At 33.0% G+C, this 23,547-nt stretch overlaps 1 protein-coding gene across 2 annotated transcripts in view; it reads right to left on the minus strand.

Annotated features, from left to right (window-relative positions):
* LOC130897849 (uncharacterized) overlaps positions 1-23,547 on the minus strand; it is a 69,254-nt gene that overhangs the window by 18,520 nt on the left and 27,187 nt on the right. For both annotated transcript variants that reach the window (XM_057806777.1, XM_057806776.1), the window contains exon 3: positions 20,920-21,072. In XM_057806777.1, the coding sequence (XP_057662760.1) occupies positions 20,920-21,072 (153 nt within the window). The remainder of the gene's footprint in view (positions 1-20,919; positions 21,073-23,547) is intronic.

Below are 23,547 nucleotides of genomic sequence, written 5' to 3' on the forward strand. Positions count from 1 at the left end.
TGACAGTTTTAAATTCACGTAGACTGGGAATTGAGACACTTTCTACGTTCGGGAAAGTCTATGACAGTTCTAAATTGACGTAGACTGGATCTTCAGTGTGAATCCGATTCACAAATTCTTATTGACTCGTTCCCCGAAATTGTCGGTTAATTAATAAAGTAATTCACGTTAATTTCTATTAAACTATACAATTAGTTAATTACCTAATCGCACGTAACAATAAAGTTCAAAATCATTTACGGTTTTCAATCATCTAGAAGAAAATGACAAAATCATCGTCGTTATTTTTTACAGTTACCTATTAATCGAGAAAATAAACTATAGAGACTTTATACGCGTCTCGTTAATTGAAAAAAAAATGCAGTTTTATTTGAATTTATTTGTGAAAAAAATGAAACGAAACTTGTAAACAACCATTTTCAAACTTCTTTTTACTTTTACGATTCTTTACCAGTGCCGTAGTTTCTCATGATTAATATTTGTTTAATCTTTTAATTTTGGTACTGATTTAAATAAATACAAGTGTTGATTTCAAATAAATTTATTATTTCATACGATATAATGAAAAATCTTGCCGATCCATAGAGTTAACAATATTAAAACTAGAGTGGAATTGACAACCGGAACGTGACGTCACGTCCGCCATTTTGTTCGTGAAGTAGTGCGTGTTTTTAAGGTTATTTAAAAAATGTTTTTCGAAAAATTTATCCAACAAAAAATACGAAAAAATCACAAAACATATATACGATCATCAACGCAGTTAAAACTTTGTTAGGAAAGTCCAAAGTCCTAACCTGTGCTAACAATGGCGGTGACGTCAATACTCGTGTAGTCTGCTATACAGGGTGTCCCAAGTTAAAAATATCTGTATATATGACAAAATACTCATAGTAAAATCATGAAAATTTCCATATTTGAGTTTTCGGATACGATCTTTTTAACTAAAATATTTTCAAAGATGGCCGACTTCCGGTTCTATCGGAAATCGACTATAACTTTGTTATTTTGAATAGAACATCCTGTATATTAATACATTTTTGAAATCTACGTAAAATTTTAATATACTTTTGTCTAAAAACTTTTTTCGAAAAATGCATACTTTTCGAGCAATTAATGTTTTTGTTAAAAAATCGACCCCTATAAATTATTTTTTTACGAAGTTACCCTTAAAGATATGAAAATAATTTCTATTCGGTTGCTTTTAGCAAGGTCACACACGTATTTGAATATATGTTGGAAAATTTTTCATTTTATACAGGGTGCGTATAAAAAGTTTTCAAAGTTTAACTTCATAAATATCAAATTTCCTTATTTTTTTTTAAATAGAACCACCCGGTTTTTTCTATTTTAATGCATTCATGGGTAAAAAATAACGTAAATTCATGTATACTAATAAGTTATTTTATTGATCCGAGCTTCTAGCAAATGCCTTTTAATCATTTCCAGTATACGACTAATCGCTTGGATTTATTAACGCGCCCCGTACATCTAGATAGTTTTGTGTTAACTGCGTATATTGATGTCGTATGTTTACTAATTCTCGATATCTTAGAATCCTGTAACCACATATTGGAGATAGTTGTTTGTAATTTAATCAAGTAGAAAGCTGGTTTTTCCTTTTAATACTATTTCAACATGTACACGGACTTTTCTTATTTATGTGACAAACTGAATTCGAACCCTGTCTCAGCGCAGTTATATTATACAGGTCGTACATAATTCCGCTTTTTTGGAATCGGTCCACTGTAAATTTGCGCTGGGAATTCTTTTTTTTTTTTCAGCTCATTCCATAAATATTCTATCGGAATTAAGTCGGGATTGTACGCTGGCCATTCCAAAACTAAAAAAAACCGACGTCTGCAATGTAAGATAATTCGTTTCTATTGTAGTCGACTTGAACTACCACACGAATTGCTGATATCTCCTCGATATATCTATCAGTCGTTAAACCTCTTCTTCCACGAGAACAGTCGTTCCAAGATTAAAAAAATCGTATAGAAATTGCCGTTTATATCATGCAGGAACCACCTACTTAAGCACTCCGATCTTCAGAGCAGCAATCTGCAAAACTTTTGGTTACTACCACCATTGAAAGATATTCCAATTAAGATAATCAATTCTGTGCAAATCGCGTAGATTCTTCGTCTAATTGATTAATAGTTAGTCCTAGAACTTCAAGAAGCTGTTCCAGGTCGCCTAGTAAGGATCCAGTGCCATAACATTCTTCGAACACATCTCATTGTCCAGCAGTAATTCGCTGATTTTTGAAAATTCTTAGACTTTTGAGAAAACTCCACGGAGGTAGATCTGAGCCCTGGCAGGCCATTAATCACCAGGCCTTTGAAAACATTGCAGTCGAAGTAGTCACATTTGGGGAAAGTAAACATCTTTGGGGTTTCAATTTAGAGTTTTAACAACTCAATTTTCTTTAATCTACAATCTCCTTTACTAGAGCCAAGGTCTTTTCAATTCTTCCAAGTTTTTTCACCTACGATTTGATTCAATTTACGATTGGAGCCGTGAAATGTGGAACAGTTCTAGATCAGCTTGGATACCGTACTAAATTTTACACAAAGTGCGTCCCTGTCGATGAAAGACTTTAAATAGTAGAAATAAATCTCGTTATGCCATTTTGAGAAGCTGTTAAAACCGATTGGGTTCCATTTCGCGGAACGATATCACAAAGAAACGACTTGCAGCTTCTAGTATTCTGGGGTGAATACCTTCCAATCGATCGGGTTTTTATGTTTTATTATTGAATTTTGCTCTCTAATTGGAATAGTATTAAAACCGAAAGTACTTGAACGACATCTTTCAAATTTGAATTTCCAAATCGAATAATATGTTTATTAGGTTAAAATTTGAATTATACCAGGTTTGCTGTTGTAATTCATGAAACGTACAACAAAAAAATGCAAAAAATTTAGCAAGAAAATCGTTTTTGGTAAAATAAACTTCGAAGTCCACGTTCATTCCAAAAAACCAACGCCATGATCTGGCCTGCTGATGGAACGTTTTTTGTCCTCTTCGGAGCCGATTCTCCCTTTTTCAGTACATTGTTTTGATTGTACTTTTGTTCCGGATGTGTAGTGATGGACCCGTGATTATGAAACGGTGCCAAAATTCGGCTTTATAGCCAAACACTCGAAGGAAACATCTTCGCGACACCCTTCTTGAGCAAAGCTTTCTCATAACCAAATTTTCAGTTAATTTGACCTTTTTGGAATGCTGAATATGTCTCCTAACTCGCGCACTTTCAGTCAACCATCATCCAGTGGATTTTCTTCAACATTTCTGTCGATCGCTGCGTTGTTGATCTTCCCAAAACGTACAGTCTCGTCTAAACTTCGCTACCCGATATTTTACTGTTGATAACGAAACAGTTTCACCCAAGGTCGAATCTAGTTCAGCTTTTATATTGATTGGGCTAGTGCCTTTCGAATAAAAGTATTTTTTCCACGTTTACAAATTCATTGAAAAACGTTCTTTATTTATGCTTGTCAAACAACATGGCGTCTTCAAATTTGAAGCATATTTTTCAGGAAACTACCGCCAGAGACTGTGAAACGTTTACCCCTTCAATAACTCACGATTACACCGTCCGAACACGCGTTTCGATAACCAAGTTATCGTCTTCAGAGAAACTGAAGATGAACTAAAATCGGATGAATTGATTTACCTGTTTTATACTAAATTTTCCCACGAAAAAACTACTTTAATTTTCACTTTCGTTCTTCGTCTACTAAACTGTAAGGATTCGATCCTTTGTCCTTATTTAAACCACATTTACATCTAGTAATTTCAACGCATATAAAATTTATGTTTGGACACGTTTTTTTTTTTAAATAATTTTACATAATTAATATTTATCTCACGATTATGACTGTCCGTCCATATTTTGAACGAACTATGTGCTCCTTAATCCGGACAATATGGGATCTCTTAGTCTGCCCTATATACTAATTACACTCGAGCTAATTTCATGTACACAAGTGTTTTCCAAATTTGGTATTTTGTACTTAGGATTGTCCAACAATTGTTGGATTTGTAAACCGAATTTAAAACCTATTTGGTTAAATATTCCTTCCAATTCTTTTGTATAAAGAATTTTCGCGGGAGAAGGTTTATTGGTGGGCAAATACAGTCCAAAACGGGTAAAGCAAGTCGTTAGATTTTAGTTTATCTTTCAGTTTCTCTGAAGACGATAGCTTGGTAATCGAAACAGTGTAAATAGTGTATTCAGTATGGACATAAAAGTTTAATTAATTATCTATCGATATGGTCAATTTATACTGAAAGTTTTGAATCTGATGACATAATTTCCACAAGGTAAGTTTTTTTGGAAAAATTGGGGGACGCGTAAAATGTTTTACCACCAGCCGCCGCCGATGCTATTTACTAGTATGAAATTACTATGGAATTAATTAAACTTGTGTTTTAATACGAGTTTAATCGAGTATTAAAGTATTAGAATAAAGCGATGGTTCCTTTTCATATAGTACGGTCACTACAATATAATTAAAGGTTAGCTAAAGGTTACAAGCGAATAATAGACATATTATTACATTATTAAGAATGTACTAGTCATTCCAAGTATTAAAAATAATGATAATACAACCGCGAGCTTCAATAATTAATTGTTTTTATAGTCGACCGTTCTCAAGATATGGGATTTAAAAAATATATTTTAATACACTAAAATTTGAGTTTTCACAACAATTTTTTTGCCTATAACTCGCGGAAAAACAGATTCAAAAAACGAAAATACCTTATTCAAGAGGTTATGTTAGGTTAGGTAATATTTTACATATTTTTTAGTTCGTGCAAAATTTGAGTCATACGAAATGGAAATCGGCCATAACGAAACAAATTTTTCATCGTTTTTATTTTATAATATTAATAATTGATTTATTATTCACCATCTCTCCAAATTAAAACATAATACAGCTCAAACTAAAAAAGTTATTCCCGATTGAAATTTCCTTTTTCGTCGACGCCAAATGTTTAGTTCCCGTCAGATTTCAAATCGCTCTCAAATCAGTATATTTGATAAAAAAAAATTTTCTTGATCTTCGTAGATCCCTCTATTAATCGACAAACTGTTGTTGATTTAATCCACGTCGAAAATCAAATAAAATCATTGCACGACACGTTTGGAGTACGTTCACGATTAGAAATGTCAAATGTCAATGTCGGATTTGACATATTCATATCGGTGTTGCCATACCTCCAAACTTAAGCAGCATAATAAAACTAATATCAAATAAAAACTGTTGAAATCAATTTTTTTTGTCACTTCTACTACATAAATTAGATAACGTTTAAAGTGAAATGCTTTTCTCGAAGAATGAAAGTTTGAATACACATCATAATCTACGTTATAATAAATTGCGAACAACAAATCTGTGAGAATTGAATCTTACTTTTAATGTAAAGGGGAACGCACGTAGTTTTGTTTAATTGAGAATAAAACCTCGAAAATCGATTTTATTTGAAATCACCGCGATGTTCATACAACGAAACGATTCATCTTTCCATATCTGCCTATCGAGATTAAAACGTATTAAACGTCTTAATCAGTAATAACAAGGTTTTTAAAAAAAAACTCGTATTAGTTTTGTGGTCTTTGTTAATTTTCCATTTATTTAATCTACTCCGAAATCTTTATTATATTTACGAGTAATTTATTTTCTTTGTAGACAATTGGCAATGTCTCAATTTTCATACTGAACAACTTCAACTCTTAGCCTACAATTTAACCATGTGTCTGTGAACAAATCAGTATAGCCGCGGCTCTAGTTTGCTGTGAAATTTCACATCGATATTGGAAAAACTGCAATTGGAATTTATAATTTGTTTGGACGAGTCTATAGCAATGATTTTTCGTCGATTTCACGTGTTTTTTGAGTTATTTAAGCGTTTTCAAGATGGCCAAGATGATCGACAAGATCAAATGCTTCGCATAATTCAATAAAACGAATAATTATTCACAATACGAGGTGTGGCTAGTAAGTAACGAGACTAGCGCTTGTAAACGACTGTTAGTCGTGTTGTATAAAGTCTATTCATTAGAATCCTATATATATATCGTATCTGTGAACAAATCAGTATAGCCGCTGCTTCAGTTTGCTATGAAATTTCACATCGATATTGGAAAAACTGCAATTGGAATTTATAATTTGTTTGGACGAGTCTATAGCAATGATTTTTCGTCGATTTCACGTGTTTTTTGAGTTATTTAAGCGTTTTCAAGATGGCCAAGATGATCGAGAAGATCAAATGCTTCGCATAATTCAATAAAACGAATAATTATTCTTAATACGAGGTGTGGCTAGTAAGTAACGAGACTAGCGCTTGTAAACGACTGTTAGTCGTGTGGTATAAAGTCTATTCATTAGAATCCTATATATATCGTATCTGAGAACAAATCAGTATAGCCGCTGCTTTAGTTTGCTGTGAAATTTCACATCGATATTGGAAAAACTGCAATTGGAATTTATAATTTGTTTGGACAAGTCTATAGCAATGATTTTTCGTCGATTTCACGTGTTTTTTGAGTTATTTAAGCGTTTTCAAGATGGCCAAGATGATCGAGAAGATCAAATGCTTCGCATAATTCAATAAAACGAATAATTATTCTTAATACGAGGTGTGGCTAGTAAGTAACGAGACTAGCGCTTGTAAACGACTGTTAGTCGTGTTGTATAAAGTCTATTCATTAGAATCCCATATATATCGTGTCTGTGAACAAATCAGTATAGCCGCTGCTTCAGTTTGCTGTGAAATTTCACATCGATATTGGAAAAACTGCAATTGGAATTTATAATTTGTTTGGACGAGTCTATAGCAATGATTTTTCGTCGATTTCACGTGTTTTTTGAGTTATTTAAGCGTTTTCAAGATGGCCAAGATGATCGAGAAGATCAAATGCTTCGCATAATTCAATAAAACGAATAATTATTCTTAATACGAGGTGTGGTTAGTAAGTAACGAGACTAGCGCTTGTAAACGACTGTTAGTCGTGTGGTATAAAGTCTATTCATTAGAATCCTATATATATCGTATCTGTGAACAAATCAGTATAGCCGCTGCTTTAGTTTGCTGTGAAATTTCACATCGATATTGGAAAAACTGCAATTGGAATTTATAATTTGTTTGGACGAGTCTATAGCAATGATTTTTCGTCGATTTCACGTGTTTTTTGAGTTATTTAAGCGTTTTCAAGATGGCCAAGATGATCGAGAAGATCAAATGCTTCGCATAATTCAATAAAACGAATAATTATTCACAATACGAGGTATGGCTAGTAAGTAACGAGACTAGCGCTTGTAAACGACTGTTAGTCGTGTTGTATAAAGTCTATTCATTAGAATCCTATATATATCGTATCTGAGAACAAATCAGTATAGCCGCTGCTTTAGTTTGCTGTGAAATTTCACATCGATATTGGAAAAACTGCAATTGGAATTTATAATTTGTTTGGACAAGTCTATAGCAATGATTTTTCGTCGATTTCACGTGTTTTTTGAGTTATTTAAGCGTTTTCAAGATGGCCAAGATGATCGAGAAGATCAAATGCTTCGCATAATTCAATAAAACGAATAATTATTCACAATACGAGGTATGGCTAGTAAGTAACGAGACTAGCGCTTGTAAACGACTGTTAGTCGTGTTGTATAAAGTCTATTCATTAGAATCCTATATATATCGTATCTGAGAACAAATCAGTATAGCCGCTGCTTTAGTTTGCTGTGAAATTTCACATCGATATTGGAAAAACTGCAATTGGAATTTATAATTTGTTTGGACAAGTCTATAGCAATGATTTTTCGTCGATTTCACGTGTTTTTTGAGTTATTTAAGCGTTTTCAAGATGGCCAAGATGATCGAGAAGATCAAATGCTTCGCATAATTCAATAAAACGAATAATTATTCACAATACGAGGTGTGGCTAGTAAGTAACGAGACTAGCGCTTGTAAACGACTGTTAGTCGTGTGGTATAAAGTCTATTCATTAGAATCCTATATATATCGTATCTGTGAACAAATCAGTATAGCCGCTGCTTTACTTTGCTGTGAAATTTCACATCGATATTGGAAAAACTGCAATTGGAATTTATAATTTGTTTGGACGAGTCTATAGCAATGATTTTTCGTCGATTTCACGTGTTTTTTGAGTTATTTAAGCGTTTTCAAGATGGCCAAGATGATCGAGAAGATCAAATGCTTCGCATAATTCAATAAAACGAATAATTATTCTTAATACGAGGTGTGGCTAGTAAGTAACGAGACTAGCGCTTGTAAACGACTGTTAGTCGTGTTGTATAAAGTCTATTCATTAGAATCCTATATATATCGTATCTGTGAACAAATCAGTATAGCCGCTGCTTTAGTTTGCTGTGAAATTTCACATCGATATTGGAAAAACTGCAATTGGAATTTATAATTTGTTTGGACGAGTCTATAGCAATGATTTTTCGTCGATTTCACGTGTTTTTTGAGTTATTTAAGCGTTTTCAAGATGGCCAAGATGATCGAGAAGATCAAATGCTTCGCATAATTCAATAAAACGAATAATTATTCTTAATACGAGGTGTGGCTAGTAAGTAACGAGACTAGCGCTTGTAAACGACTGTTAGTCGTGTGGTATAAAGTCTATTCATTAGAATCCTATATATATCGTATCTGTGAACAAATCAGTATAGCCGCTGCTTTAGTTTGCTGTGAAATTTCACATCGATATTGGAAAAACTGCAACTGAAACTTATAATTTGTTCGGACAAGTCTATAGCAATGAATTTTCGTCGAATTCACGCGTTTTTGAGTTAATTTAGCGGTTCCAAAATGGCCAAGAAAACGAAAATATCGGAAAAGTATGTAATCTTGTTCGATTTGACCGTCGACAAAGGTGTCGCTTTCGTCATTTCCGCCAAGAATCAATTTAATTCCTCCACAAAATTCGATTCGATTAATAATACGAGGTACGGTCTAGAGTCTATACGTTAGAATCCAATATCTATCTGGCAAAAATATTTGAATCGATACGAATTTAGAAACATCCTGTACACGATTTCGTTTCGTTCTGATCCTTTTGGATGTTTTCTATTCACCTAGTTGATTTGCAATTACGTTTCGACCTTCTAGTGTTATTGTCTAACCGCAAATTACACACACACACACACACACACACACACACGTCTCAGTTATTCATAAAAACATCTCCTAGGCATTCGCCTTACAGGAAACTACCATCAATTTCCTTCTAACGAGATCTCGGTTTGCACAATTTTGTATCTAAAATTCGCAATTATTATAATACCCACATCGGAACGTGTAGATGCTATTTGTCTCTATTTTTTCTTTTCATTTATTGATTATACGAGTGCGGTTGGATGATTAAACGAAGTAATCCTTGGGAAAATGCGATTCATTCCTCATGAATCACTTTTTAATGTTGAAAACTCAAAGTAAATGGAAGGATCCACATAAGGTGAATATGGGCATTAAATCTTTACGTATTTTGGTTTATTTTTATGTGATAATAACAGACGAATAAGATAGTTTCGTAAAATTTCGAAAAAATTATTTTTTTCTATTCCATACCTACGATTAAAGCCTCGTTCAGATTCATTTAGAGTTCAAGGTCTTCAAGTTCCAGATTTATAGTGTTTTTTACTGAGGCACTGAGGATCCTCAAGGTTTATACTTGATCTAATTGCCAAAGATCCTCATTTTCCATTTGTCCTCGACATAGCAAAATCTGCACGTTGCATCCCAACAGCATAACTACATACATTACTTCTACAACTTTTTGAATCATTATATCTCAGAAACGGTAGGTCGTAGAAAAAAAAGTATTAATACGTTTTTTGTAGATAATTTTATGATCTACGATTTTTATCTAAGGTATTTTTATGATAGAACTCTCCGTTTTGCTGAAAATTGCGTAAAACTAATTTTTTGACATTGGACCTGAATACAATTTTTTTTATACATGAAAATGCAATCAAATTCAATTTTCAATTATATTTTAAGCAATTTTACTGATTTTCAGTTTAATGGGAATTTATGTAACTTCGAATGTCTAAATTGACCGGACTATAACGTCTACAACTTTTTGAATCGTTATATCTCAGAAACGGTAGGTCTTAGAAAAAAAAGTATCAATACGTTTTTTGTAGATAATTTTATGATCTACAATTTTTATCTAAGGTATATTTATGATAAAACCCACCGTGTTGCTGAAAATTGCGTAAAACTCATTTTTTTTGACATTGGACCTCGAATACAGTTTTTTTTATACATGAAAATGCAATCAAATTCAATTTTCAATTATATTTTAAGCAATTTTACTGATTTTCAGTTTAATGGGAATTTATGTAACTTCGAATGTCTAAATTGACCGGACTATAACGTCTACAACTTTTTGAATCGTTATATCTCAGAAACGGTAGGTCTTAGAAAAAAAAGTATCAATACGTTTTTTGTAGATAATTTTATGATCTACAATTTTTATCTAAGGTATATTTATGATAAAACCCACCGTGTTGCTGAAAATTGCGTAAAACTCATTTTTTTGACATTGGACCTCGAATACAGTTTTTTTTATACATGAAAATGCAATCAAATTCAATTTTCAATTATATTTTAAGCAATTTTACTGATTTTCAGTTTAATGGGAATTTATGTAACTTCGAATGTCTAAATTGACCGGACTATAACGTCTACAACTTTTTGAATCGTTATATCTCAGAAACGGTAGGTCTTAGAAAAAAAAGTATCAATACGTTTTTTGTAGATAATTTTATGATCTACGATTTTCATCCAGAGTATTTTTATGATAAAACCCACCGTGTTGCTGAAAATTGCGTAAAACTCATTTTTTTTGACATTGGACCTCGAATACAGTTTTTTTTATACATGAAAATGCAATCAAATTCAATTTTCAATTATATTTTAAGCAATTTTACTGATTTTCAGTTTAATGGGAATTTATGTAATTTCGAATGTCTAAATTGACCGAACTATAACGTCTACAACTTTTTGAATCATTATATCTCAGAAACGGTAGGTCGTAGAAAAAAAAGTATTAATACGTTTTTTGTAGATAATTTTATGATCTACGATTTTTATCCAAGGTATTTTTATGATAAAACCCACCGTGTTGCTGAAAATTGCGTAAAACTCATTTTTTTTGACATTGGACCTCGAATACAGTTTTTTTTATACATGAAAATGCAATCAAATTCAATTTTCAATTATATTTTAAGCAATTTTACTGATTTTCAGTTTAATGGGAATTTATGTAATTTCGAATGTCTAAATTGACCGAACTATAACGTCTACAACTTTTTGAATCATTATATCTCAGAAACGGTAGGTCGTAGAAAAAAAAGTATTAATACGTTTTTTGTAGATAATTTTATGATCTACGATTTTTATCCAAGGTATTTTTATGATAAAACCCACCGTGTTGCTGAAAATTGCGTAAAACTCATTTTTTTTGACATTGGACCTCGAATACAGTTTTTTTTATACATGAAAATGCAATCAAATTTAATTTTCAATTATATTTTAAGCAATTTTACTGATTTTCAGTTTAATGGGAATTTATGTAATTTCGAATGTCTAAATTGACCGGACTATAACGTCTACAACTTTTTGAATCGTTATATCTCAGAAACGGTAGGTCGTAGAAAAAAAAGTATTGATACGTTTTTTGTAGATAATTTTATGATCTACAATTTTTATCCAAGGTATTTTTATGATAAAACCCACCGTGTTGCTGAAAATTGCGTAAAACTCATTTTTTTTGACATTGGACCTCGAATACAGTTTTTTTTATACATGAAAATGCAATCAAATTCAATTTTCAATTATATTTTAAGCAATTTTACTGATTTTCAGTTTAATGGGAATTTATGTAATTTCGAATGTCTAAATTGACCGAACTATAACGTCTACAACTTTTTGAATCATTATATCTCAGAAACGGTAGGTCGTAGAAAAAAAAGTATTAATACGTTTTTTGTAGATAATTTTATGATCTACGATTTTTATCTAAGGTATTTTTATGATAGAACTCTCCGTTTTGCTGAAAATTGCGTAAAACTAATTTTTTGACATTGGACCTGAATACAATTTTTTTTATACATGAAAATGCAATCAAATTCAATTTTCAATTATATTTTAAGCAATTTTACTGATTTTCAGTTTAATGGGAATTTATGTAACTTCGAATGTCTAAATTGACCGAACTATAATGTCTACAACTTTTTGAATCGTTATATCTCAGAAACGGTAGGTCTTAGAAAAAAAAGTATCAATACGTTTTTTGTAGATAATTTTATGATCTACAATTTTTATCTAAGGTATATTTATGATAAAACCCACCGTGTTGCTGAAAATTGCGTAAAACTCATTTTTTTTGACATTGGACCTCGAATACAGTTTTTTTTATACATGAAAATGCAATCAAATTCAATTTTCAATTATATTTTAAGCAATTTTACTGATTTTCAGTTTAATGGGAATTTATGTAACTTCGAATGTCTAAATTGACCGAACTATAATGTCTACAACTTTTTGAATCGTTATATCTCAGAAACGGTAGGTCTTAGAAAAAAAAGTATCAATACGTTTTTTGTAGATAATTTTATGATCTACAATTTTTATCTAAGGTATATTTATGATAAAACCCACCGTGTTGCTGAAAATTGCGTAAAACTCATTTTTTTTGACATTGGACCTCGAATACAGTTTTTTTTATACATGAAAATGCCATCAAATTCAATTTTCAATTATATTTTAAGCAATTTTACTGATTTTCAGTTTAATGGGAATTTATGTAATTTCGAATGTCTAAATTGACCGGACTATAACGTCTACAACTTTTTGAATCGTTATATCTCAGAAACGGTAGGTCTTAGAAAAAAAAGTATCAATACGTTTTTTGTAGATAATTTTATGATCTACAATTTTTATCCAAGGTATTTTTATGATAAAACCCACCGTGTTGCTGAAAATTGCGTAAAACTCATTTTTTTTGACATTGGACCTCGAATACAGTTTTTTTTATACATGAAAATGCCATCAAATTCAATTTTCAATTATATTTTAAGCAATTTTACTGATTTTCAGTTTAATGGGAATTTATGTAATTTCGAATGTCTAAATTGACCGGACTATAACGTCTACAACTTTTTGAATCGTTATATCTCAGAAACGGTAGGTCTTAGAAAAAAAAGTATCAATACGTTTTTTGTAGATAATTTTATGATCTACAATTTTCATCCAGAGTATTTTTATGATAAAACTCACCGTTTTGCTGATAATCGCGAAAAACTCATTTTTTTGACCTTGAATACAATTTTGATGGGAAACAATCAAATTCTACGTTCAATTATAATTTAAACACTGATTTTCAGCATTATGAGAAATAATATATAAATTGACCGTACTATAAGGGGTTTTTTCAAAAAGTAAAAACAACTTTTGAACACGACGCGACGTTGCATTTTGCTATTATTTAAAATCCATTAATAATAGCTTCAAATTATCATCTACCATTGTTTTTAACGCAAAAATTTGATCTTCCTTTTTTAAATCCCCCTCGATACTTCCCCCTAATTACAGATTTATCACCCTTTTCTTCCCCATCCATTATTACTTTTATTGATAAATTTTCTTTGTCATTTTTCGTAAATATACGACACGTTCCGACTTCTATATTAAATATTTTTTGGGACGTACTGTATTCGAGATTTTTTTCAATTAGATATCATCGAAATAAATGCCTCGCTGCCGCTATTATTAATAAAACAGTTATCGCAGAGGGTGACGATACATTATTGAAAACACGATCGAAGGAAAAATATTTTTCAATTATATAAACCGTTGTTTCATTCGACGTTTACATAGTCGTTTTAATGATTCGATTATTTGCATTCTAGTCGACTAAATCGTATTTGTCATCAAACATTCATGATAATTATTATTAGGTACCAAGTCGTTTCTAATTTACTAGATGCCCAATATTACAATACGTACACTTATATTATAGTCCGTACGCCAACGCAAACTGCAATTTTTGGATTTTCCATTTTAACAACCACTATATAAAGTGTGTGCCAGAAAAATTCATTTTCCAAAAATCGCGATTTTCCCCTTAAGACCGTCGTCGATCTTCTTGAAAATTTGGAATTAAGTTCATCTTACCCTCTTCTTCAAACCTGATTTTATCGCAAAGTATGCTTTTTATTTTTAAGGGGTGAAAATCACCCTTTACTCCAATTAATTGAAAATTAACGAATTAAAACAGTAATTGGCTTGAGTTATGTTCAAATGTAATAAATGTTGATTGTTTTGTATAATGATTTTAATATTTTGATATTTTACCCTTAAAAACAACCCCTCAGAATGAAAAAAAAATTGCAAATTATTAAATGGAAGTTGTTATAGGGCTCAGTATGTTAAAACATGTGAAATTGTCGTTTTTTTTTAGAATGTAAGTAATATTTTAATTTTTTATATGTAACTACCCTTAAAAACCACCAAATGACTGATTTTTTTCGATATTTCCATCACTTTTCGACGTAACTAGAAAAGCCCAAACGTGAATCATCTTCTCGGTGGAATTGAAACCACTTAAAAACACCTGAACGCTACGAATATTCATTGCTCTAAAATAAAGGCTCCATATTTCGTTTCCGTGCTCAATTTCGTTCCTCTAAGTTTCTCAGAACAACCGCTAGGAGCGCCAAAACCTTCAGATTGTCTTAGTTCAATCCAGCAACTCGAATCGGTTGTGGTTACCTCGTATTGTTCGTGTTTGGCGGCGATTTTAAGTCTTTTCGGAAACGTTAATTCATTTTTCACCATTTCAATTTTGCCTACAACTTTTTATATGAGAGAATTTCGACCCTAATTTCATCCCAAAGTATACCTTAGTTCATTCAACATTTTTCTGAACGTGGTTAAGTTAGTGATGAAGGCGCGTTATTTTTGCCTCGCGCCCACGGACTATATAGTGAGTTTCGACGAGCCTCGGGCACGTTTCCAATTATTTAAGACAACGTTAACTGAACATAAACACATTGCAAGCGTTCGCCGGTTAATTCTTTTAACCGTTCCGTTGTCGAGTGGTGATCTTCTTCGTAAATTTATGACACATCATCGCCTTTTCTGATAACCGCAATAACAGTTTTATAATACGCGACATTCAGATTTATAACGAACGATATGTAAACATCTTAATAGGTTATTATTATTTTATAAAAGTATAGGAATTATTCGTACTACAAAAATTCAAATACGATCCTGATAAATTCAATTGTACAGATTATTCGCTAATTTATATAATAAATCAAAATTTTATCTAAAAATATTACGTAAATTATGAATTAATCCCAAAATATTGACAAGATAATGACAGTTTGAATTGTTTTAAATCGAATACGAGGGTGGTTCGAATATAAACCGGGATTTTGTTATAACAAAATTCAGGTCCCTGTGGCCAAGAAGAAATTTCCGACGAATTTCCAAAATCTTGTAAATCTCTTTAAAAAATACATTCAGTTGATGGGGATTTTCTCCAAACAAATGTTTAGCAAATGATGGGATTGATTTTTCCGAAGATATCGACTTTAAATTTTCGAATTCGGGTGCTGCAATACTCCATTTCCTCCCTCGTAAAACTAATCGACGCAAGTTATGGTCTACGAAAGGAACAGGCATCCCATCTAAGCAAATTAGATTTTACGAAAATTCAAATACGATCCTGATAAATTCAGTTATACAGATTATTCGCTAAATTATTAAGTAAATCAAATTTTATCTAAAAATATTACGTAAATTATGAATTAATCCCAAAATATTGACAAGATAATGACAGTTTGAATTGTTTTAAATCGAATACGAGGGTGGTTCGAATATAAACCGGGATTTTGTTATAACAAAATTTCATTTGATGCGAATCACTTCAGTGATTAATTCAGGTCTTTCTGGCCACGACGAATTTTCAAAATCTTGTAAATCTCTTTAAAAAACACATTCAATTGATGGGGATTTTCTCTAAACAAAACTTTAAATGTTTAGCAAATGATTGGATTGATTTTTCCGAAGATATCGACTAAATTATTAAATAAATCAAAATTTATTTACAACTATCACGTAAATTATGAATTAATCCCAAAATATTGACAAGATAATGACAGTTTGAATTGTTTTAAATCGAATACGAGGGTGGTTCGAATATAAACCGGGATTTTGTTATAACAAAAGCACGTTTTTAATGTAAAATGTCTACCAAGGCCATTTTTATATATTTCGTGTTTAATTCACTCAAAAAACATTCTATTGAGCCAAAAGACGACGCCTACAGCTCTAATTATACTCTAATAAGCCAGCTCAATCGTATATATGACAAAATATAAAGTGTACAGTTCTAAAAAGGTCAAATGATGTGATGAAAGGTTTGATGGTTTTTTTTTCTTTCCATTAAATATTTTTTGTACATTTTTTTTCATTGAATTATGAGCTGATTTTTGACCCCTCATTCATTTCCTTCACTTTATACAATATACACTAAAGCCAAGGAATAATTATAAACATAAATAGTTGAATAAAAGCGTAATTACATATAATACTAGTCAATTAATATTGATTTATAACTAATTATTTCCGTTAGTTTAATACGGCAGACGTTTCGTTACCTTCTCGTTAGGTTTTATTTTAAAAACTAAGTACCTTGGTACGTGTTGCAGCTGCTGATTTATTATTATTTTCGATGAATCATTATATATATACGGTTAAAATAACGAATCTCGAAATTTGTATCTCAAAAAAATCTACACCAAAAATCTTCCACCAAAATCGTAATCTAAGATAATCTATAATTTAATTCGTGCGGTTTTTTTTTTCAAAATTTGACCGTTTATTTAAGAAAAACAAGCGCAAAAGTACCGCCCATCTGAAGCTACGACCTTTATCCATTTTTTTTTGGCAATTTGTGGATCCCGTCCCAAAAGAACTGATACAACTTGGCAGCCAAGAATGAATCAAGTCAATATTTCGATATCTTGCTCTGATTTGAACCGTTTTCCAGTGTGTACATCGACTGGGACAAATGGTAGTCACAAGGGGCAAAGTGTGGACTATAAGGCGGGTGAGGTAAAACTTCCCATCCGCTTTTTTCCAAATAGTTCTTAACCGGAATAGCACCGTGGGACCGAAGGATGTCCGGTCGCATATTCCGGGCGTTTTTCGGCTACTGCTCTCTTCAAACGGATTAATTGTGTTCGGTTGCGTTCTCCTTTGATGGTTTCACCAGGATTCAGCAGCTCATAATACAGCACACCCTTCTGATCTTACCATTACCTTCGCGCCACGGATATTCGGCTTTGCCGTTGAATTGGTTGATTTTTTGCGTTTGGGGTTGTCGTAATGGATCCATTTTACATCACCAGTAACAATCCGATGCAAAAATGACGTTCCAGCAGCATTTCGGACTTGCGAAACCGCCTTGAGTTCGCGCGGAACCCAATTTCCTTGCTTTTAAACGTTTTGAAACGGCTGCTCGAGTAACACCCAAAGATCCCGCGAGCTCTTCTTCTAATTGGTAACAATCTTTATCGAGTAACGCTTCTTCATCTTCGAACTTATTTAGGGACGGTTTGTCTTTGAACCAACTGCCACGGTTTCCAGTACCACTTGGAGACGTGGAATCACTTCCAGTGCACCTGTTGAAGATGATTTAGATGATTGAAGTCAGTCTTTGTAAATTCCAGAGACTGTTCCTCGTGGTATTTGGACTAGTTCAAGAAAATAATAAACTTTTGGTGGTTTCACTTGAAAATATTTGAGTTGATTCATCATTACGAGACCGGATTTATTTGTACGAATATTTCTAGCGTATTTTTTCGAAAAACCCTCGTAACGCATAGAAGAATTTGTTTGTAGTCGGTTTCTTTTGTTGAAATCTATTAAACAAGACACGGCGGACATATTGATGAGCGAATATTTTCCGTTCGGGACGTTACAAAGAAATTTTCTTCTTCGACAATTCAAAGGTCATCGAAGGTAGATATCTCGCATAAACTTTCAAACCATCTAACGGTCGATTGAAGTTTTTCAATAAGGCAATAACAATAAACATCGCAAAGTTTTGTTAAACACGCCGTTAATTGAGAAATCTAGTATTCAGTTTGTGATTTATTTGTAGAAACGTAAATACGCGTGTTAAGGTAATAATGAAACGCAATTATATTCGTTCCATTCCCACACCACCTATTTTTAAAGCGAATTAAGGGTGGTATAGACAAATAACCCTTCGTACTACATTTAAATCATAAATCTAAATATTCACCGACTAGTTGGGCATTTCGGGATTGAAAAAACTTTCCTCTAAAGTAAGGACGGACTAATTCTTCATGGGAGTTGAACCCTTCTGTGGTATCAGCTACAAAACAGTGGAAAAAGCATTGGAAAAGAAGGTGTAACAACCTATCAGTACCTAAGATCAACTACGATAATTCGGCGTACAGGTATTCCCATGTAGAAGCCCCCGGACTTGAACGACGGGGCTTAGCTTAGGCCAACGCGGCCTTGGCAAACCGATAATGGCCCAAGCCTGGCTGAAGTTTGGGTAATCAGTCAATAGTCAACCAGATTTAGGAAAACTCTGAATAACTATATAAAATTTTATTCTAATATCTAAACAGCAAATTTGTCATAACACTATATATTGAAAATGTATTTTTACAAGCGCCCAGGCCTGGTCCAGGGATGCAGACCAGTCTTTGGTTTTCCTAGACAACTAGATCTGGCCTAGGGATGCAGACCAATCTTGGTTTTATCTAGATAACCAGGCCTGGTCCAGAGATGCAGATCAATCTTTGGTTTTCCTAGACAACGAGGTCTGGTCCAGAGATGCAGATCAATCTTTGGTTTTCCTAGACAACGAGGTCTGGTCCAGGGATGCAGTGCGAGCGAGGTACATTGCTACCATCTGGGCCAATAACGGCTTCCAAGTTAGGGCCAGAGTTGTACATACTTGGCTCAATTCTGGGTCAATACTGGGCCCCTCGTTATGGGTTATTGAAAATCTCTATCCACGTTTTGTAGTGGGATCAATAGATCAGTTTTCTGTGATATAACAGCCGACGATTCTTAGTCTATGATTGACGAAGAAAATTTCTTACGAACGGTTAGAGAATCGAGGGGATTTAAATACAGAATTAACTGCTAATTTCTTATCGATATTTCTTGTAATTTTCGTTGGGTTTCACTTTAAAACTTTCGATCGCGGTTTATTTCTTTGAGATATAATTCTTCGTTAACAACTTTAAACCTTTTTACGTAATCAATTTTATGTTTAATAAAAACACGTTAAATTCCTTTGTACCGCGTATTCTTCGTAGGTATAGGAATAAATCGGAAATTTTTATTCAAAGAATAACTAAAATAGTGTCACGTAACTGGAAGTTACCGTATAGAATAATCTTTCGACGAGAATTGTCGTAAAACTTAAATAACAACATAATACCTTTTATGGTAACTAGAAAAAAGCGCAAAAGAAAAAAAAATATCGAGTTTTAATCATCAATTAAACCCCCAATATCATCTTCGTTTTTAATCCAAATAAATTGATCGCGATAATTATTAGTTACTACAAAGTAATTAAACACGAATTATAGGATAATATACGAGGTATATCCACGAAGTAAGTTCCGTTCGGTTATCTACGTCTAGAAGATGTTTCCATCGAGTATTTGGCTATAAAGCCGAATTTTCGCACCGTTTTCATAACCATGGATGAAACGTGGGTCCATCAGAAACGAAAAAATGGATTGAAAAGGTAGAACCAGCTCCGAAGAAACCAAAAATCGTTCTATCAACAGGAAAAGTCATGGCGTTGGTTTTTTGGTGTGCGCGTGGGATAATTTTCATTCGCCATGTTGAAAAAGGAAAAACCATCAACGACGAGTATTATTGAATCGTTTGAAATGAAGAAACCAAGCATTTGGCTACGAAGAAAGGTTGTTTAATCAAGTTATCGCACCAACTCACACATCCGTGATTGCGGTGCCGAAAATTAATGAATTAAAGTTCGAATTTTCTACCTACTCGGCAGATTTAACCCCCTCGGATTATTTTCTGTTTCCATACTTGAAAAATCGTCTCGGTGGTCAAAGATTTTTCAACAAAAATCTGCGTTTAACAATAAAACGGAAAATCGCTAGGAGCAAAATCCGGGATGTACTGAAGTTGATCGAACACGTTCCAGTCCAATTCTTTTGTTACTTTCGAAAAGTGAGATCGAGAAAACGAATTCGACGATAGTTTTGTTCGAAATATCAAATTCCGAATAAATTCGGGACCAATTGGACGCGCTCAAACTCTGCAAACTCTGGTTGGGCTAAATCCAAATACAACTCGGGGTCTTCGAACTTGAAACGTACTTTTCAAGCAACTACCGCCATCTCTAGATCAATCCAGGCGCTTCTAGAACCATTCTCGTTTGTAGATGAATAGACAAAAACGAAAATATCGATTAACCAGATTCATAATCGATTCGTAGACGTTCCGTATAGTTTTATTTAGAATTCCATATGCTAACTAACCTATTAATATTGCGTGGAAATAATTATACGTGTAAATATCGTAAGGTACATCTTAAAAAAATTGTTAGAACGATTTTATGCACTCTCGAACGGATTTCGTTAGATTTTCGCACTGATACTAGACGTAAATTGAATCGTTCGTTCGCCTTCGACCAATCGCTGATGCTTATTCAACCGTAAACACATTTTTTCGAGGAAATGTTTATGAAGCGAACTAAGAATTTTTGTATTGTTTCAATTGGTCTACAGTAGGTTTTAATTCGCAACCGTCTGATTAGAAAACGTACGGAATACGTACCGTGAATGTCATCTACGCAGATATGAAGATCTTCTCTGAAGGCCGGTAGATGAGGATGGCACCGACATGTACACATATCTTGATCGGATAATGCAGTAGCAGTGCCGCTGCTTATACCTACGCAAGTATCCGGCATGCATTTTGTATCTGGTCCTGAAAATACACAATACATATTTCGTAAATATTATTGAAAAGTCGATTTTATCTTGTTTCGTTCATAGTATTTACGTTTCTTTAGATTAGATTTACTGTGTATTGACAGCTGACACGGATACGGATCCATCGAATACGCTCCGTACTACACTGAAATCTGCATTTTAAACACATTCCGTACTATATTGACAGCTAACACGGATACGTATCCATCGAATACGCTCCGTACTACACTGAAATCTGCATTTTAAACACATTCGTACTGTATTGACAGCTGACACGGATACGGATCCATCGAATACGCTCCGTACTACACTGAAATCTGCTTTTTAAACACATTCCGTACTGTATTGACAGCTGACACGGATACGTATCCATCGAATACGCTCCGTACTACACTGAAATCTGCTTTTTAAACACATTCGTACTGTATAGGCAGCTGACACGGATACGTATCCATCGAATACGCTCCGTACTACACTGAAATCTCATTTTAAACACATTCGTACTGTATTGACAGCTGACACGGATACGTATCCATCGAATACGCTCCGTACTACACTGAAATCTGCTTTTTAAACACATTTGTACTGTATAGACAGCTGACACGGATACAGATCCATCGAATACGCTCCGTACTACACTGAAATCTCATTTTAAACACATTCGTACTGTATTGACAGCTGACACGGATACGGATCCATCGAATACGCTCCGTACTACACTGAAATCTGCTTTTTAAACACATTCCGTACTGTATTGACAGTTGACACTGATACGTGTCCATCGAATACTCTTCGTATACAGGGTCTTTCAAAACGTTATAGACATGTGATTGTTTGATGATTTTTAATCGATTTTTTTCGTTTAATGCAGTGATATAACTCGGATGCGATGAAAGACCCCGAGAAATTGTGAATGTGTTTGTATGAATGTTTCAGTGGCAATTTATTTAAAATACAGGCGAAAGCAATGATTATTCGATATTTTATTATTTATGAGGTTATTTATCATCATAAATTGTACTTTGACCGAACTTAGAAAGTTTTTCTAATAATCGATTCATATTTATGGATTTATGGACGAACCGACACGTTAGAAATCGAATAAATGAATGATTGAATAAATGATAATGTCTAAAGACATGTAAAGTCATGAAACTTTTATATCATGATAAAACATTGTTATTGTGTGCTAAGCATTCAAGAAACATTAACACACTTTAACCTGTTTTAGTTGAAACTGGTTTGAATACGATTACCGGGGTTAAAGCATAACAATGTTCGCGAAAAATATTTTACAGCTTCTACTATAAAAAACTAACAATAATCTTCAGGATTAAAACATGATATGTAAAAAATTGTTAATAAATTTTCATTTGAATTCGTACTGCACTTCAATATATACCCCTATACGAGGATAGTCCCAGAAGTACCTGGTTCAATAAAAAAAAAACACAAAAATATAATTTTTCTTGCGATGTTTGATAATTTTTTATAATAAGAATCGTCGAGCTCATCAAATAAGGCATAAATTTCCGATATCGTCTGGGAGCAGAAAATAATCCGAGGAGGTTAAATCTGTCGAATACGGTGCATGAAGTAATAATTCAAATAGCTGCCGCTTTCTTCTTAGTCAAATTCGACAGTTTTTACTTATTTTCGTCGCTCAAAAGTTGCAATAACTCGCCATTTACAGTTTTTCCCATTTCAAAACAATCAATAAGTTTATTCACCAGATAAACATTCACCAGATAAACTGATTTGTTTACAGTAGCTGGATACTTCATAATTGAATGTTTCTTGATGACATCTGTCAATTGTACCATATTTTAATACGTTCGAACAATTTTCATTATTAGAATTTTTCTCATTTCACTCGTATGAATGACAAACTGTTTTTCCAACGGTACTCGTATAACTAATTCATATTTTACAAACAAATGAGGAAAAACTTGTTATTTTTCAATGACCATTTACATTTTATTGAGGAAATGGCTACTAACACGCGCTCTCTCTAAAGGTATGTAACTACAAGGATTTGTAAGAAACAGATTCGAACAATGATACCGGCAGGCATCTGACATGTCAGGATTCTTCTTTCCGAGATATATTAAGTTTACTGTTTAGTCATCATAAGCGTACCTAGAAGAATCACACCACTTCCAATAAGTCCTAATATTTATAATTTAGGCACCTCAAAAACGTGTCCGCTTCTTCAGGCGTAAATTCCTTTTCATCATCATTCATTGTTTTACATTAATTCAAGTCAAAACTTCGGATAAAACAAATAATGACAGAAAATTAAAAATTCATCGAAGTGAAACTGCCAACTGTCAACATTGAAGTGGCTAGAGTCACTCCAGAACGATCCGAGAGCGTTTTGCAGTACGGAACTGTCACTTTCGCTACACGGAACACTCAAAACGTAACTTTCGGTATGTAAATACAGAATTAACAACTTTTATTTATTTAT

Source organism: Diorhabda carinulata, chromosome 9 (assembly GCF_026250575.1).
Source record: "Diorhabda carinulata isolate Delta chromosome 9, icDioCari1.1, whole genome shotgun sequence".
In the NCBI taxonomy this organism is placed as follows: Eukaryota; Metazoa; Arthropoda; class Insecta; order Coleoptera; family Chrysomelidae; genus Diorhabda; species Diorhabda carinulata.